At 37.2% G+C, this 16,681-nt stretch overlaps 1 protein-coding gene across 8 annotated transcripts in view; it reads left to right on the top strand.

Moving 5' to 3' along the window:
- Nucleotides 1-16,681, top strand: part of Synd (protein kinase C and casein kinase substrate in neurons protein Synd) — a 367,852-nt gene that overhangs the window by 300,093 nt on the left and 51,078 nt on the right. For all 8 annotated transcript variants that reach the window (XM_081738619.1, XM_081738618.1, XM_081738616.1 and 5 more), the window contains one exon: nt 14,715-14,956. In XM_081738619.1, the coding sequence (XP_081594745.1) occupies nt 14,743-14,956 (214 nt within the window). In that variant the 5' untranslated portion in view covers nt 14,715-14,742. The remainder of the gene's footprint in view (nt 1-14,714; nt 14,957-16,681) is intronic.

The following is a 16,681-nucleotide window of genomic DNA, read 5'->3' on the forward strand; positions in this document are numbered from 1 at the left end:
CACTCAATGTTACTGCATGTCACTTGCGGATTGTCCCTAATAGTTTGCTCCACGGCATTAATGCTTTCCTCCATCTTGATACCCTTTCACTGCGCCGATCATCTAATGAGATCCAGCTCCGTTTAAATTTTGGAAACCAGCGAAACGCGATGGTGCACTCTCCTCAAAGGCTCGTGTCAACCTTTCCAGCTACTCCGACTCATTTAAACCACATTTTAAAGTCCTACAGAATCATGGCTCGCAAATACCTTCTTTCCATCTTCATGACTGCAGTGCAAATGGTTGCAACTCCGGCCACTTGGCAGCACTACTCATCACGTCATATGGTATGTTCATCCTGTGCGAGACTCTGCAAGTTCACTTACAAAGGTACTTCTCATGCAAGCAAAATTTTATTCCTTCAGTGTCCCTTTTGGCTGAACTCAAAACTTTCCTAGTCACCCTCGTAGATGTCTCCATAGCACACATGCCAATCTCAGAGGAAATTACTGGATTTTTGCAGCGTGACATTTATTTAAATCAAATGTAGCTAGTATTCCTAGTATTCGATTTAGTATGTTTACATAGTACAATTATTCTCAGTGTAGAATCTGCACCGAAAAGTTTCCTTGAAACAATGTTTACATCATTAACCCTTGTCTGTTCTGTTTAGTTTTTCCAAGTTGATTTAAGCATATCTGAATTATTTTACTAAAAAACAGTATTTGGTATTTTGTTCCTCACATTTTATGAACAGATTCCACGTTCCAAATTACATGGTCTTAATATGATGCAGTTGCAAAATGCACGTAGAGTGTGACTTGACATTGGATTGACATGATAAAACTAAATGTCGAGTCCCACTCGACAAATGACCGCAAATGATTAGGAATATTTCAAGACCCGCGGTAGCATTCTTGTTAAGGCACCTTACTTGCCAACTTGGCAGCTTTGGTTTAAATCTCATGGAAAAGGAATTTTTTTCTCGTTCCAATGTTGTTCTGAGGTTCACCCATGACTTCTTAAAATGGGTACCTGGAACAATTTGGAAATAAAGAAGGCGGACGTGGTGCTGACTACACTTCCATCAGTGTCGAAGTCAAAGTGTGGAACCCTTATCTTCACACACAGCCCTTATCTCCAGTTAAAATAAATACAAATATTATTTTTAAAAAGTAGCTAACAAGGAACCAAGACAACATGATCAAGTCATCAGTTACCGTTGAATTCATTTTTCTAGTCGCTGTTTTAACCTAGATTTTTGGGTAATTCAAATTCTGGTCACACTGTAATTTCTATGGATGGCAACACTGAAAATACTTCCGATTCGTATTTTCGGGTGTAGAATAACATTATCTATTATTGTGGCAAGTTGCATTTCATTCTCTCTTTTCACTTACGAAAAACGGCCAAAAGAAAAATTGTTAGCTTTTAAAAAATATTTAGTAGTCTACCCCTTTAATCGCTCTAATAAGGGCTTGGTCTTTTTATAGGCAAATACTTCGAACTGACTCTAAACGAATCAAACTCAATAGCGTAATCATTAAAATTATCAGTCAGTAAATTTTTAAGTATAATTTATCGGAATTAGTTTTTTAAAAGCTGGTTTTGTAATGTTTTAGTTACCACATTTGATCATTAAATGAGGTCCGTAAATCATTGAATGAAGGTTATATTGCAATCATACTGACATGTCACTTATGCTTTTTAGCATTTTTCGTGGGATACATGGTGGCAGATATATTATCACACATAACTGCATATCTCACAGGGTGTGAAAAGGTTTACATTATTTGCAATGTGCGAATTAAACCTCGAGTAAAGTAAAAGTTAATAAAATCAGAGGTAAGTTAATGCCCACTTGCCATTCTATTAATATGTAATGATTTATTTCTTTAATTCAGTACACGCGTAAAATTTCAATATTTCCTTCCAAGTTGCACGTGAGTGTTTCATAATTTATTAACGTCGTTTGTGATAAAATCACTAAACTTTATTGGGAATGTGTACTGTATGTTTGATATGTTTATAGTTAGAAGACTTCACTGAAAACAGCCGAGTATAGTGAATACCTGCTTGACTGAACTTAAGCTGGAAAATCTTCTCAATATGATCTTACGAGATCACACGGTGAGGAATCACACACCCAACGCTATGAGTTGTCTTTTAATGTTCGGTGAGGGGAAAATTCCACGAGAATCTCTCACGTTTCATGAGCAAAAGTCAAACAAGGAAGCAGTGTGGCTGTTTCTGCCGATGTAAATGGTTGCAGCTTTACATAATGGAGGATTGGTTAGTGGCATGTGTGGGTCAGGCGCGCACCCAGAAATTTTTGTTGGGAAGGGGAGGAGGGTCCAATAATACAAGACGCTGCGTTTTTCTTTATAGTATCAAATGGGTGTTACTCTACAGCCAAAATAAAAAGTAAGTACTGCTACCTATATTCTCACTATGATAAGGATTTTTTTTTTTTTAATCAGAAAAGACATAGTACAAATGATAAGTAAGGTGAAATCTTTAGTCTACATCAGTCATTTCTCTGCTAAACAAGTATAGTTTACGGTATCTCAAGGGTGTGTCCGGACCCAGTGGACCCCCTGCGTTGGGTGCACACAGGCCATATAATGACACAGATAATAACTGTGTTTAGAGATAACTTTGGCAAGAATTCACTTTGCAAAGCAATCCTACTTCATTGGGAGAAACAAGCATGTCATTACTTAGGATGTGTCAAAGGCAGGCCTTTTAGTGAACGTGACAATACGTGTAAGGAACATGCCCTGCTATTGCTTGGTCAATTGCAATATCCAACTAAACCATATGTACTCAACTACAGTATGTACTAAATAAATAAACTAAAATTACATTGATATTGCTTTTTCTGGTACTCGAACTTTGGGGTAGGGGACTTACGAACACATTTGAGTTGATTTTGACTTTAACGTTCCGTTCAGCAGCGAGGCTATATCAGACGTGGACCTACTGATTAACGTGGAACGCGAACCACATGAGCTCCCGCCGGTAATCGAACCCGGGACTCCCACGCCAAAGGCGCGTACGTTAACCGCTTAGCCACGAAGGAGCTATACGAACACACTATACTGCCTGAGTGATAAGTATTATGCAGTATTATCGTTTTAGGGCTATATGACGAAGGCCATGAAACAAGTGATTTTATACATGAGAACATAAAGAAGTATTTCACTTGAGTTTGTTGATAAAAGTTAATTGCATCGGAGGGATATACCATATATAATATTCAAATTAGTAAAATAGTAGAGATAGCGCTTTATCAGATTATGGAACAATACCTCATTCCCTTTACTAAATTTAGAACTAAGCCAATAAGAGCAAAATTATAAAAATATGTTTTTTTTATTTTTTATTTATTTTTTTTATAAAGTATTAGATTTCCAAACTGTTATGCATAACTGTCGGAAATCTTTTAGAATGGCTTTTTTCCGTCCATCTGTGTGTCTGTTGAAAAGTATAAAACCAAAATCGGTAAGAGATATCGACTTATTTTTCTTTTGTTGCAATCCATTCAGTGCCCGAAGAATAAATTTCATATTCTCCGTTAACCTATTATTCAAATCGGAAATGATTGAAATTAGGCATCTCCGGTTTCAACTTTCTCGCTGAAAACAAAAATTGTACCCTGTGAAGAAGTGGCAGGTAGTGTTTTGCAATCGATTCGGCGTCTCGGTGCCATTCCCAATAGATGTACTACTTGAAATGTGTGTATTGAAATCACATAGTTTGGAAGCATTGTTTCTTTCCAAAAAAAAAAAAAAAAAAAAAGTTCCGAGAGTATTCGCTTGAGGTTCACCATATTATTTTCACATAGTACTATTCTATTTATTATTAAATGATAGAGGTACCGTACTATTTTGGTCTCCTCCGGAAGGGCACACTCAGAGCTTCGGGGGGAAGGAGGCTGTGCGCCCCAAGAGCATGTCTGGAAGAAACACTGTTTGGAAGTCTACCGTAGTTTGTAAAACGAAACTCATTTGTTTGAAATAGAAATCATTTGGTGCAGTACACTGTATGACGCGTCTTCAATTTCATAGTACTGGAAGAAATATTTTTAAACAATCGGGCAGAGCTTTTCAGATCTCACAAATAATATGAAAATATAAAATATTTCTATTTGTCGGATGGAGAGAAATCTGAGTGCCGATGAAACTGATATAACTTTTTTCTGCAAAGACTGAAGAATATTTACTTTTAAATTAGCCCAGAATAGCAGGAGAAAAGTACGAACAGTGAACAGGATAGGCAAAAGTGTTAAATACAGTAGAACTCCTCTCGTCCGCCACTCCGGTTCATCCGACCGTGCTCGAGCCGAACTCGTCTTGGCTCGTCGGTGACTCACGAGGTCCATTGTCGTTTACTACCGTCGCGGCATTGTTATTTACGTATTGTTACTGCATATCCGCTTTAGTGCTCAGTCATCTTTTGTATCGTTTCTTTCGTTGTCCGTGTTTTCTGTACTGTACTGTGCAGTTTTTAGTGCTTACCGTTCCTTTGTTTTTACTGTACAGAACAATACAGTCATTTTTTAGTTCAGAGATTGTTTATTTTACTGTAAATCCATATTTTTCTATATTTTCTGATAATCCGACCTTTCTGCGTTCCGACCATACCCTCAGATCCAAAGGTGACGGATTAGAGGGTTTCTACTGTAATTTGTACTTGTAATTGAGAAATCAGCTTAATAACAAAATATTGTTTGTATGTTTGTTTGTGGCATGAAAATGTTTCTCTTTGACTACCAATTTTTTAAAATGTGAATATATTTTTTTTATGTACGACTCCTTTAATGTGGGATATTCCTGACATCTGTACACAGTTTTGGAAACTAAACACAGTCTCCTGGTCACATCTGACCCGATGGGAGAGCAGCGTTCTTTTTTTTTTTCTTTTTAATTTTCTAAAAACAAATTCCAACAATGTTTGAATTATTCGCATGGGACACACTTGTGTCATTGGTAGTCAAAGGGTTAACTATTGTAATAATTATTATAATTTGGGAGGAGCTAAGAAAAAACATTGCGCGAAACGCATGTGATTCATAGGAAATGTTGTGTCTTCGTCTTCTACCATTTCTAATGTGCACTCTACTGCACTTCATTAGATGACTGTAATTTATGGACTGTATATTTACAACTCTTCGCATTTGCCTAACAGCGTTTGATTGGTCTGATCAAAGGTGAATTTCAATGAATTTTAAATACCAACATTATAAAACTTCGATAGACTTTCAAGCTATGAGAATTCAATGGGCAAGATCAACTCTGTTACTTCTGGTTGGGATAGAAAGATATGGTGGAATATGGAACCTGTTTCCGGAACGCTGAATCAGGTCCAAAACAATTTGTCGCTGTTTTGTACTGTATCTGCTCTATGAGAATCAATATTGAAATCCGAAGTTATATTACTGACGGTTTCAATAGAAGAATAAGTACCTGAAGTGGAATTAATATTGTAGGGTTCCTGAATCCGCATCAGAAAACAGTTTGTCATGAAACAAAACATCAACGTTGAAACCGGAAGTGATTGATTTGTAGCATTTCCGGTTTGAATTTAGTTCCTATTCCTAAGAAAATTAACCCATTTCAAGAAACAGTTTCTCGTTATTTTACCATTTTTGCTTTGATATCTATCGACAGGACTCACATAGCCGTTCTGTAAGGCCAGCCGCGCATTGACCAGACGACAGGACAGCCGAGCCGAGGTTCAGTACTGTGAGCAGTGCAGCAAAGCCTCGTAACAGGTATTCACTCGAGCATATTATAGATAAAAGCCTCTCAAACGCTGTGATTGAGATAGACGATCAATGTACTCAGGCATCTTTCTTCACGGGGCCGCGGTGGCTCAGTGGTAGAGCGTCCACCTCTGGTGCTAGGGGTCTCGGGTTCAAACCCTGCTCCCGCCAAGTGAACTTCGTGGTGGACAAACACCGTGTGCATGGGTTTTCTTCCGTTTCCTCCCACTTTCTTCATTCCACCATTTCATTCATTACTCATCCTCACCGTCTCCTTTAGCCTAACCGGCATAAGCGTGGGACGTAAAACTCAAAATTTCATTTCATTTTCATTTTTTTGCATCTTTCTTCACACCCATTACTGCCTCCATCTGTCTTGGCTTGCCTCTCTCGCCTCTGGTCGATGCGCGACCGGCCTAAAGCTTTGCGTATTTACGCATAACAGTTTAGAAGTCCAACGTTCGTGAAGAGAAGAGAAGCATTGCATACATTAAAAAAGAAGAAAAGAATGCAGTTATTGTTTGAGAAAGAATTATATTATTCGAAACGTGATCGATGTGCAGCTAAAAGAAGAAATACAATTTTGTTGATAGGTGGAATTAAATCAGACAAATCTTAGTCAAAACAAATATTAAACTTTATGGTATTTCCGGCAAATGAACTATCGGTGATGTCAGAAGTTTTATCATTATCATCATTATATATATATATATATATATATATATATATATATATATATATATATATATATAATAATGTATGTGTGTGTGTGTGTGTGTGCATGTGTAAATGAAAATGACTGTGTGACATCGTACCTCTTAAACCACCCGACCAATCTCCACCAAACTTTCAACATAAATGAGGGTCCAGGCCTGGGATGTTTTTTTTTTTATCATTTCACTTTGACGGTGCAACTTAGAGGAAAGGTGGGATATTTAAAAATTACCGATATTAGTGTCAAATCCGTAGTTTTTGGGGTCGCTGAGAGTGGCACTTCCGATTCTGTTTAAATTCAACCCCGTATCTTGGGAGAGACATATACAAATGATCGAAAATGACTGATATTAGTGTCTAATCCATAGTCTTCGGGGTTGCTGAGATGGACAGTAACACTTCCGATGTCATTACATTCAAATTCAGCCTCGCTACTTGGGGGAAGCGAGATATATAAAACTGTTAGAGAATGGCCGATATTAGTGTCTAATACAATTTTCGGGGTCGCTGAGACGAACAGTGCAGTTTAAATCCAAATTCTGTCTATGATGTCCAAAATGGAACGAATTCTCCCCGTGCGAAGAACGAGTATTCTGGTAGTTTCTTTATATGAATAGGTTTATATGTAAAATCAGTTGAATGCGTCTTCGAAATAAGTAACATTTATTTCTAGTATTACGACTGTACAATATCCTGCTATTTGTAAGACTGCATATGTAGCCTGTTAACTCGTATAATTCTTTTATAGCATTTGTATGAAAATATTACGCAAAATTTATTATACAAACGTGTAGGCTGCTGCATGACTGTATTGTGCTCATGTGCATAAACATAAAGAAGGAAGTGGGAAATGTAGGTGGGTTATTCACCATGCAGCCATGCATGAAAGGAATTAACATTCATTCTTAGTCGGTAAACATTCTATTCAAATGGTGAATGGCAGGCAAGCAAAAGGCTCTCAACTCGGTGTATCCAGCAAAGAAAGAATGGATCGAGACTCTATTCTCGCTTTGCAGTCCCAAGAAAGAAAAATCCCAAAACTGTTACGAGAAGAAATCCAATAAAGCTAGAAGCCAAAAGAACTTTTTCTCCCACCACCTTCCGCCTATTTTCAACTGAAGGAGGGGGGAGGGGGAGTCAGTTGTTTGGTCTTACATCGGTAGATCGTCGATGGCCATTCCAACTTTTCCGTTTCTAGGAAAACAAACATGAACAATTCATGGTTTCACTGGTTTGAAAGTTAAAAATAAGTGAGTTTCGTTTCACCCTGTGGTACTACTGTAGACTTCCAAACCACGGAGATCTGATGATAGAACCGGAAGTTAAAGATTTATTCACTAATTTTAGTTGAAATAGTGAATTAGAATCCTGTATTCATATCGCGAAACCACTTCTCGTTATCTATTACCGGTTTTGCTCTGTTGATCAATATTGAAACCGGAAATGGGAGGCTTCTACCACTTCTGGTTTGAATATACTCGTAAGAGAAAAGCAGAAACCTATTCTTTGAAATCTAAATTCATATAAAAGGGAAGGGGGCATGATGGCTCAGTGGTAGAGCGAAGGGGGCACTGCTTCGATTTCAGGCCGAGTGAGTTGGGAGTGGACAAAATCATGGATGTTTTCGGGGTTCTCCTGTTTCTTTCCACTTTCTTGTTTTACCAACTCTTTTCTTATCCCTCACCTTCATTAATTATCCGTCTGCTTTAGAGAGACGTAACAGATAATAGTGAGACGTAAAACTAAAAATTTCATTTCAATATTACACATATATATAGGGCGTCCCAGGAGGAAGAGACAATAGTAGTATGGGTATGGGTAGTATCTAAGCAAAATGTTCATTTGAACATCGGTCCTAATCTCCAAGGTTAAGAGCTACAGGTTGATCCATTTTTGACTTCATGTTGCTTATTGCTCACCCTGTATTTATTCTACAGACGTGAAATATAGCTGATTTGAAAGGTGATGGAATTACCTTTCCATCGGTATGCAACATGTGGCAGTGGTGTCTTTGGAAGAGAAGTTATTGAGGGATATTTAGGAATCAGTGTTGCTATCCAATTTCTTTAAATAACCTTAACTTTCCCACATTTTCCTCAATAGCTTCCATCTTCTTTCAAATCGTCTGTCTCAGCTCTGTAAAATAACTACAGAGTAAGCAATATGCAACATAAAGTCAAAAGTGGTTCACAACCTGTAGTCCTGAAACCGTTGAGATTAAGACCAATGTTCATGTGAACTTTTTTTTTTTTTTTTTTTTTTTTTGCTTAGAATCACCCATACTACCATTTCCCAAAATATTGTCCCTTCCTCCTGGGGACAATATACAGTGGCGGATCCAAGGGGAGGGCTATAGGGGCTATAGCCCCCTCTTGACGCTCAGGTTTACACTGGATAAAATGGGCTTCAATCCTCCTTTACACTGGATAAAACAGCAAAATATGGTTTAGCCCCTCCCTTGAACATATCCTGGATCCGCCACTTTATATATATACATATATAAATATATATAATACACAATATAATATTTCTCGTTATGTTACCGTCTTTGTTCAACGTTGATCATTGTTGAACTTCGAAGTGCTAGATTTCTCCCACTTCTGGTTTGAGTGGACGATTATGAAAGGAGCTGGAACACATTATTGGAATTTTGAATTCATATTAAAATCCATCTTGCTATCTGTTACCAGTTTTATATTGTCCAATGTTGAACCTGGAAATAATATACTTCTTCTACTTTCGGTTTGGGTAGACTATTAAGAGAGAATATGGAATATTGGGACACTGAATTCAGTAAAAGCTCTTATCGTTTTTGTTCTCGTACTTGTCGACAGACAGACAGACGAACGAACATAGCTGCTCTAAACGACCTTCAATACTTATGCATAGCATCATTTGGAACTCTAAAGAGTGTGTAGTTTTTCCGAGCGTAAATGAACAATTAGTTCTTACTTTGTTATTAGGAGATCCGCTATTCGATATCCACGACCGGCTCTTAGACCTACTAAGATTATTAATAATGTTGTAGCTGACTTCCTCAATCTTTTTCATCTTCTTTAATTAATGACTACAGTGTAAAGCGACTTTATGATTCTTGTCTACAGCTGCTTTAAATACAGCAAACTCCCGATTATTCGCGGAGAAGCGAATTCTGCAGATAGTCCACAAAATAGTCAAAAATGGACACAATTCAAGAAAAAAATACTTTTGAACAGGAATTACTATCAGCTCATGTGTATTTGACACAGAAAATGCTTTCTGGAATTAAAAATAAATCTTCAATTGATTCTTTCAACTGATTCAATAGCTATAAGAAACTTTCGATCAGAAACTAGTGTCCGCAGGATTACAACTACTTTTTTTTTTTTTTTTTTTTTTTTTTGACAGACATTCATAAATCTTCCTGATGCGTTAATTCTGTCACAATATCAGTATTTAATAGTAATAATAATGTTGCATGTTCTGATTGAGTTACTTTTATTTACAATAGTTAGTGATCGAATTAAGGGACAACATAGAGATATGACGTAACAGTTGAGAAGAAAATTATCATACAAACACTATATTTTGCAGTACTTGCTCCCCCATACTTTAGTTACTTTATAAATGGAGAATTTTCTCCTTATTCATGCAGTAATTCGAACACTGAGTGCAGTATTTCGGTTTTGGTGTATATTTACATTTAAACTATATACAGTGAAACCTGTCTTCAGCGGAATCGAGCGGGACTCGCAAAAATTTCCGTTAAAGACAGGTTTCCGCTTAATGCAGATAGACCTTTCCGTTAAAAAAAATATGCTTATAACAGACATAATGAGAAAATATATTGATGTGCGCAACTTGTTCAATTACAGTACTTTTTCCTTCTTCGGATTAATACCCCCCCCCCAAAAAAAAAAACTTAAACACAAATTATGCTGTGCACACTTTCCTTTATTTTTCCCAATAGTCAAGCAGGATTTTTTGCATACATTGCTACTACTTGGCTGCGGTATACTTCAGGCAGTGGTATCCCCCCTTATGTCCATGACGCACCTCCCCAATTGTCTATCCGTAGGTGCTCTTCCATGAAAAAAATCTTTTCGATTAATTTTTACACCCCCTCAAACATATTTATATAGATTTTTAACCCGCCCAAATATTTCAATGACGCACTTTGCGTCATAGCCCCCTTCTGTGGGCACCCCTGTTTCAGGACACAGAAAAGCTTTCTCTGGAATTTTGAAAGTCCTCTGAACTCTTTCCTCCTTGTTTTCACGACACGTGATGGAGATATATAACTTCTGCTTTACCTCAATTCCTTTTTTCCAGAACTTTGTTTTGTCAGGAGGGCCGCGGTGGCTCAGTGGTAGAGCGTTCACCTCTGGTGTATGGGGTCCCGGGTTCTAACCCTGCTCCCGCCAAGTCAACTTTGTGGTGGACAATCACCGTGTGTGTGGGTTTTCTCGGGGTTCTCCCGTTTCCTCCCACTTTCTTCATTCCACCATTTCATTCATTTCTCATAATCACCGTCTCCTTTAGTCTAACCGGCATAACCGTGGGACGTAAAACTCAAAGATTTCATTTCATTTTTTTGTTTTGTCAGTTTTCTTCTCATTTTTGTTGGCTGTCGCTAGTTGCTACACAAGCGGAACAGAAGTACGCCTACAAAGAAGACTGACAGCTGACATGCTACGTAGGACTAGCGAAAAATTGTGGGAGCTGAATATGAGTAGTGATTGACGAAGGTCAACACTGCCCATAAAGATTTAACAAAAGAACGAAGTATTTATCGCAGACAGTATATGTTTACCCTCTCACAGGATGTTTAAAAATTTTCTAAACGATGTAGTCTGAATCTGAGAATTTTCGTTAAAGGTTTATTTTGCTTTCCGTTGTCCGCATAACACAGTTTCCGCTTAATGAAGGGACTTTTACATGTCTTTTACTCCAAAATCCATAGGACCATGAAATATTTTCCTTTAAGACAGTTTTCCGTTGAATAAAGGGTCCGTTGAAGGCAGGTTTTACTGTATTTACTGCGTACAAATACCTCATAAACCAAGTAATCTAAATGCGGTAACCTCCGTGTAACGAGTACCTCTCTTTACGAATAAATAATCATGACCTATCAGTGTATTATTGAAAGGTTTCACTGTGTAATTAAATCCTTATCGTTCGACAGTTATGGTCGTTATTCTAAAGGATAGAAAGTAATGATTATGAAATGATTCGTAGAATAACAGAAGAATATGAAAATAAAAGAACCCCGAGAAAACCCACAGACACGATGTTCAAAGAATTTTCTGCCATTGATAGAAACTATTCGCGAGAAATCTACGTGACCTTGGACGTTTGACCTTGTATTACATGGGAGATGAGGTATGAGGGTGGTCAGTGATGTAACTCATGAATAAGTGACGGCTTGGCCTATTTTATGCCGAAGCGAATGAGAGAGAAATAGAAAGCCGTTTCAAACATTTTTATTTCTCCTTTTGTGGTGTGAACAGGTGTTCCGAACACGGAGGAAAGAGTAGTAAAATATTTGTCAGGACAGAGTGAATGCGCCAGAAACCTAAGTAAATGCACCTATCCTTGTTTTGCGATCAGTTATGGTAGATAATAGTTTACCGTTCATCTATTTGCATTATACATGGATTACATTGCATAATAACAGAAGCGCGCGGATATTGATAATAGGCCTACTGATATAGATTATATTATACTTCACATGTCTCGTAGTACAATAATTATTTTTTAGAGTTTGATAGAGTAAGTATACGCATACAAACGATTAATATTATCTATTGGTATTCGTGATGCTACCGTGGGGACACAAAACTGTTCTTATTAAGGATCAAGGGCGGATCTAAGGGGGGCTACGGGGCTATAGCCCCCCCCCCCCCTTGACGCTCAGGTTTACACTGGATAAAACGGCAAATTATGGCTTAGCCCCTCCCTTGACCATATCCTGGATCCGCCACTGTTAAGGATTATAGTTCTGGTCTGAAAACCAGAAATACCTGCGTTGATAACCGATGTTCTGAACACACATATCCTAACTAGACACGTATGGCTGTTCATAGTTGTGTAAGGTCAGTTTTATCGAAAGAAAAAAAAATATCGTATTTAATATTTGTCAGATTTCTTGTACAGTATAATGCATATTTTTAAAAAATGTGATAATAGCACAAGTGGTGATATTGCTGTTTGTTCCTCGGTAGTCCATAAAGTCGTCACCAGTTCGTGTCTGGCGCAAGTACTGTTACATGCGTATACATTAATTAGGATTAAGAATTTGAGATTGTCTCGTTCTGAAAAGATGTCATGAAAGTGATGCGTCTTATCTCGTCACGACAATTCTATCTTGTCTCATGAGCACCTTATATAAGTCTGCAAAGTGCATGGTAGTTCCGCTTTCACCAGCATATCGTCGGCGGCAATTCAAAACCTGCTATGTGCATTTTGCAGGAGAAGCGAAAAACAGTATCCTGGTTAGCTTTTTGGCTTTATAAAAGTGATGTTATAAGTAATATTTGATGCTGCACGTAACTTGATACCTTTTCAAGTAACTTGAGAAGGTACCAGTTACGTGCAGCATCAAATATTACTTATAACATCACTTTTATAAAGCCAAAAAGCTAACCAGGATACTGTTTTTCGCTTCTCCTGCAAAATGCACATAGCAGGTTTTGAATTGCCGCCGACGATATACAGCTGTAAATTGTCACTGTCACTGTTACAGATGTGTCACTGTTACCAGAAGCGTTAGAGAAGTTTTAATTACCCCAATTAGTGTTGCCAGCGAGACGAGTCGGGATTTTTTTTGTCTCGTCTCGGAAGTTCTGTAGAAGTCTCGTATCGTCTCGATTCTAGAAAAGTTTGTCTTGTCTCGAAAATTTCTTATCTCGTTTTGTAAATTTAGTTGACTTCCCGTAGAATTTTGAACTTAGTAATAGAAAATTCAAATGCTGTGTAGAAGTAACTGTTGACAATTAGCATTAATAAAATGGGACACAGATCACACAGGTTCCTTAATATTCATACTTAAACGAACATGAAAGTCATTTATAACATGAAAATACTATTTCATCAAAAAGAAGAATACAAAGACGCTAACTTCTGACTTACAGCGATAAGTGATGCACGAGAAATAATAGTATACAATAAATTCAAAAAAAAAAAAAAAAAAAAACACTTCATTGAGATTTAATGTATGTAGAAAGTAGGGCGCTTCCTTTTTAACATGAAATAATTTCCTTATAAAAAATAATTGAATACCTTGTAAATAATATTGCATAAATAGTTTAAGACTAAATCATGTAATGGCATAACGAGAGTTTAACGTACGAACCATATTCTTTCTTATCTAATCTATTTACAAGAAGGAATTAAATATTGAAAATGCACCATCCATTAAGATATTAAATTATATAGAAAAAGGAGTATGATCATAATGCGTTCAATTGCAAGATTTACATTTAAACTATATTTATAATTGTAGTATATTGTATAATGGCTGGTATCTTTTCAAGCGATGGTAAATGTTCTTTCATTGTATTTACAATTACTTTGACTTTATAGTTGTGTACTACCTAACACTAAAACACTGTTTTTGAAATGTACGAGTTAAAGTGGACTATAGTGACCGCGACGATTCGTGAAGCCTAGGGCCTACACGAATGATAAAACTGCTTTTTCTCACGTGTGATCCATCGGAAAAATTCGGTACGATTCGTGTGGAACTGCCCTCCGAACGTACAGTTGAGAAAAAGCGAAACAACATAAATACACCAAGAACGTTGTCAAACGTAGAAGACATGGCGAACAAGCCAAAATAAATAAATAAATAATAATACAAACACTAACAATTATTCGAATTAAATGGTAACAATAACAGTAAAAATATGAAACAACAACAATAATAGCAAAAGATCGAAATTTAGCGGTTATCCGAGAACACTGTACCCTCAGATGTTCTTCATATAGCACGAGAGACAATACTGGTAAAATTTCATGGGTGGGGGTTGAGGACCGGGACACCCTCACGTTCTGTTGGGTAGTGAAAATGGTAAATCTAGCTCAAGCTTCACGAGTCCTCGCGATCACTATAGTATTGCCTAAGAGATGTGTGAAATTTCTTGTATCGAATTTTAAAATTTACTTCTTGTTTCGTTTTCGAGACGAGACTATAAATTTCTTGTCAAATAAACAACATTAAACCCAGTACCTTAAACATGAAGCGGACTCATTATTATTTTCCCTTTCTTTTCAGGTGGACTAAATTTTTACGTCTTGTGAAGATGTCCCATCACAGTGATGACAATATGCTCATAGCAACGAGCGATTCGTTCTGGGAGCCCGGCAACTACAAACGAACTACGAAGCGAATAGAAGATGGCTACAAGTTGTGTAACGACTTAATGCAGCTAATTCAAGAAAGGGCCGATATAGAAAAAGGTTACGCAAAAAGTTTAAAAGGATGGGCGAAAAAGTGGAATGACACAATTGAGAAGGGTAAATAAATTATTTTTCTTAATTTACTTCGTATATAATACAGTATAGGTGCTCAAAAAGTTCACTTTTTGTTCGTGTTCAATGTTCGTGACTACTTCATTGCAGCCGGTTAAATTTTCAAATAGAATTACATGTACCGTTTATGGAGGAAATAGAATATATGTGGATATTATTGTGAGGTTGTCAAACTTTCAAAGCGTTCCCTACATATATTGAAAATGCAAAAAATGCCGAATACTTCAAGCATCAGAGGTTCCCCACCATTATATTAATGTTCACACAGTGACGTTTGTGTTCTGCCAGGTCCTAGGACTAAAGTTTCCTGGAAATATTTCTTCCACGTTTTCCTATCTTTAACTTACTCTTTTAACCCTCACTATTTTCTTCAATTGCTTAAAGCATCTGAGCTGTTTTGCTTCCTACTACTGTTTTCCTTCCATCCTTCCCTCTGTGGCAGTATAAAGAAGGCAATTTCTTCGCAAGGTGTGTTCAGTCCAGTTGGCCTTTTACGAAGGATGCTGATTAAAAGCGTCTTCTTCTCGCCTACCCTTTTTAAAACATCTTTGTTACTCTCTCTGTTTATTTTATCTTCTTCCAACACCACATTTCGAAGCGCTCTAAATATTTGTTCTCTAACGTCCCTAATGTCCAAGTCCCCGAACCATATAGTGCAGTACTCCATATATAATACTTAACCAGTTTTTCCTTAATCTAATATTAAGCCTGCTGGCTAAGAGCGATCTTTTCTTGTTGAATGCCTCTTTGAGTACGGCAATTCTTGACCTGATTTCTTCGATGCAGTAAGTCTCTCTCGTCAAAATACCTCCTAGATATTTAAAATGAGCGACCTCTTCAAGTTCTCTTAAGGGCGTGTTTCCATCGAATACTCTCATCACTTTCTGTCTTTCGACGTTGATATCCATTCCATATTGTTTCCCAGTGTCAACTAATTTTTCCGTCTCCTAGAATTCGTATTCGGTTCTTGCTATAATACTTGTCATCTGCATACCTAAGCTTTTTAATGATCGGCCCTCCAATCTTGAGATCTTCAAAAACGGACGACTGGAAATCTATTATATTTTCCAATCATCTGTTTAGTATGCGCGCAATAATCTTTTCACTATCGAAAATAAGGCTAATGGTTCTGAGGTCACTGCATTTCTTTGTTTGCTTTTTATTAGGTAATGCAGCCATTGTAACATTAAGAAATCCTTCGGAAAGGGCACCAAGAAAACCATGGTACATTGTCCCCTAATCCCTTGAACAGATCCGCTGGTATGTCATTCATTCTCAGTGGCTTTCTTCCTTCACATGTCTTTGATGGATTGTACACTTCACTTTTCAATATACTGTGTTTTTTATTATTTATTTATTTATCATCCACCTTTTTCTCTGCTTCGATCGAATATCCTTTGGGCGATTCTTCTGGTCATATAGATTCTTGATGTATTCCTTCCGGATTCAAAAGATTCTTTGGTCAGTGACTATATGATTTTGTTGGTCTTCGATTCCAAGCGTCCGTATACTTTTGTTAGCTTTCCCTCCTAATTATTGTTCTTTCTGATATATCAGACTATATCTGCCGTGCCATTGAAGCTCCGTTATTTCTTCATATATCTGTTCCATGTACTTCTCTTTTACTTTGTTAATCTCCCTTCTTAATTCATTATTCAGCCTTCTGACATGATTTTAATTATTTCATGTCCGTGATTTTCGTCCTTCTGC

Source organism: Thermobia domestica, chromosome 14 (genome assembly GCF_964235325.1).
Source record: "Thermobia domestica chromosome 14, izTheDome1.hap1.1, whole genome shotgun sequence".
In the NCBI taxonomy this organism is placed as follows: Eukaryota; Metazoa; Arthropoda; class Insecta; order Zygentoma; family Lepismatidae; genus Thermobia; species Thermobia domestica.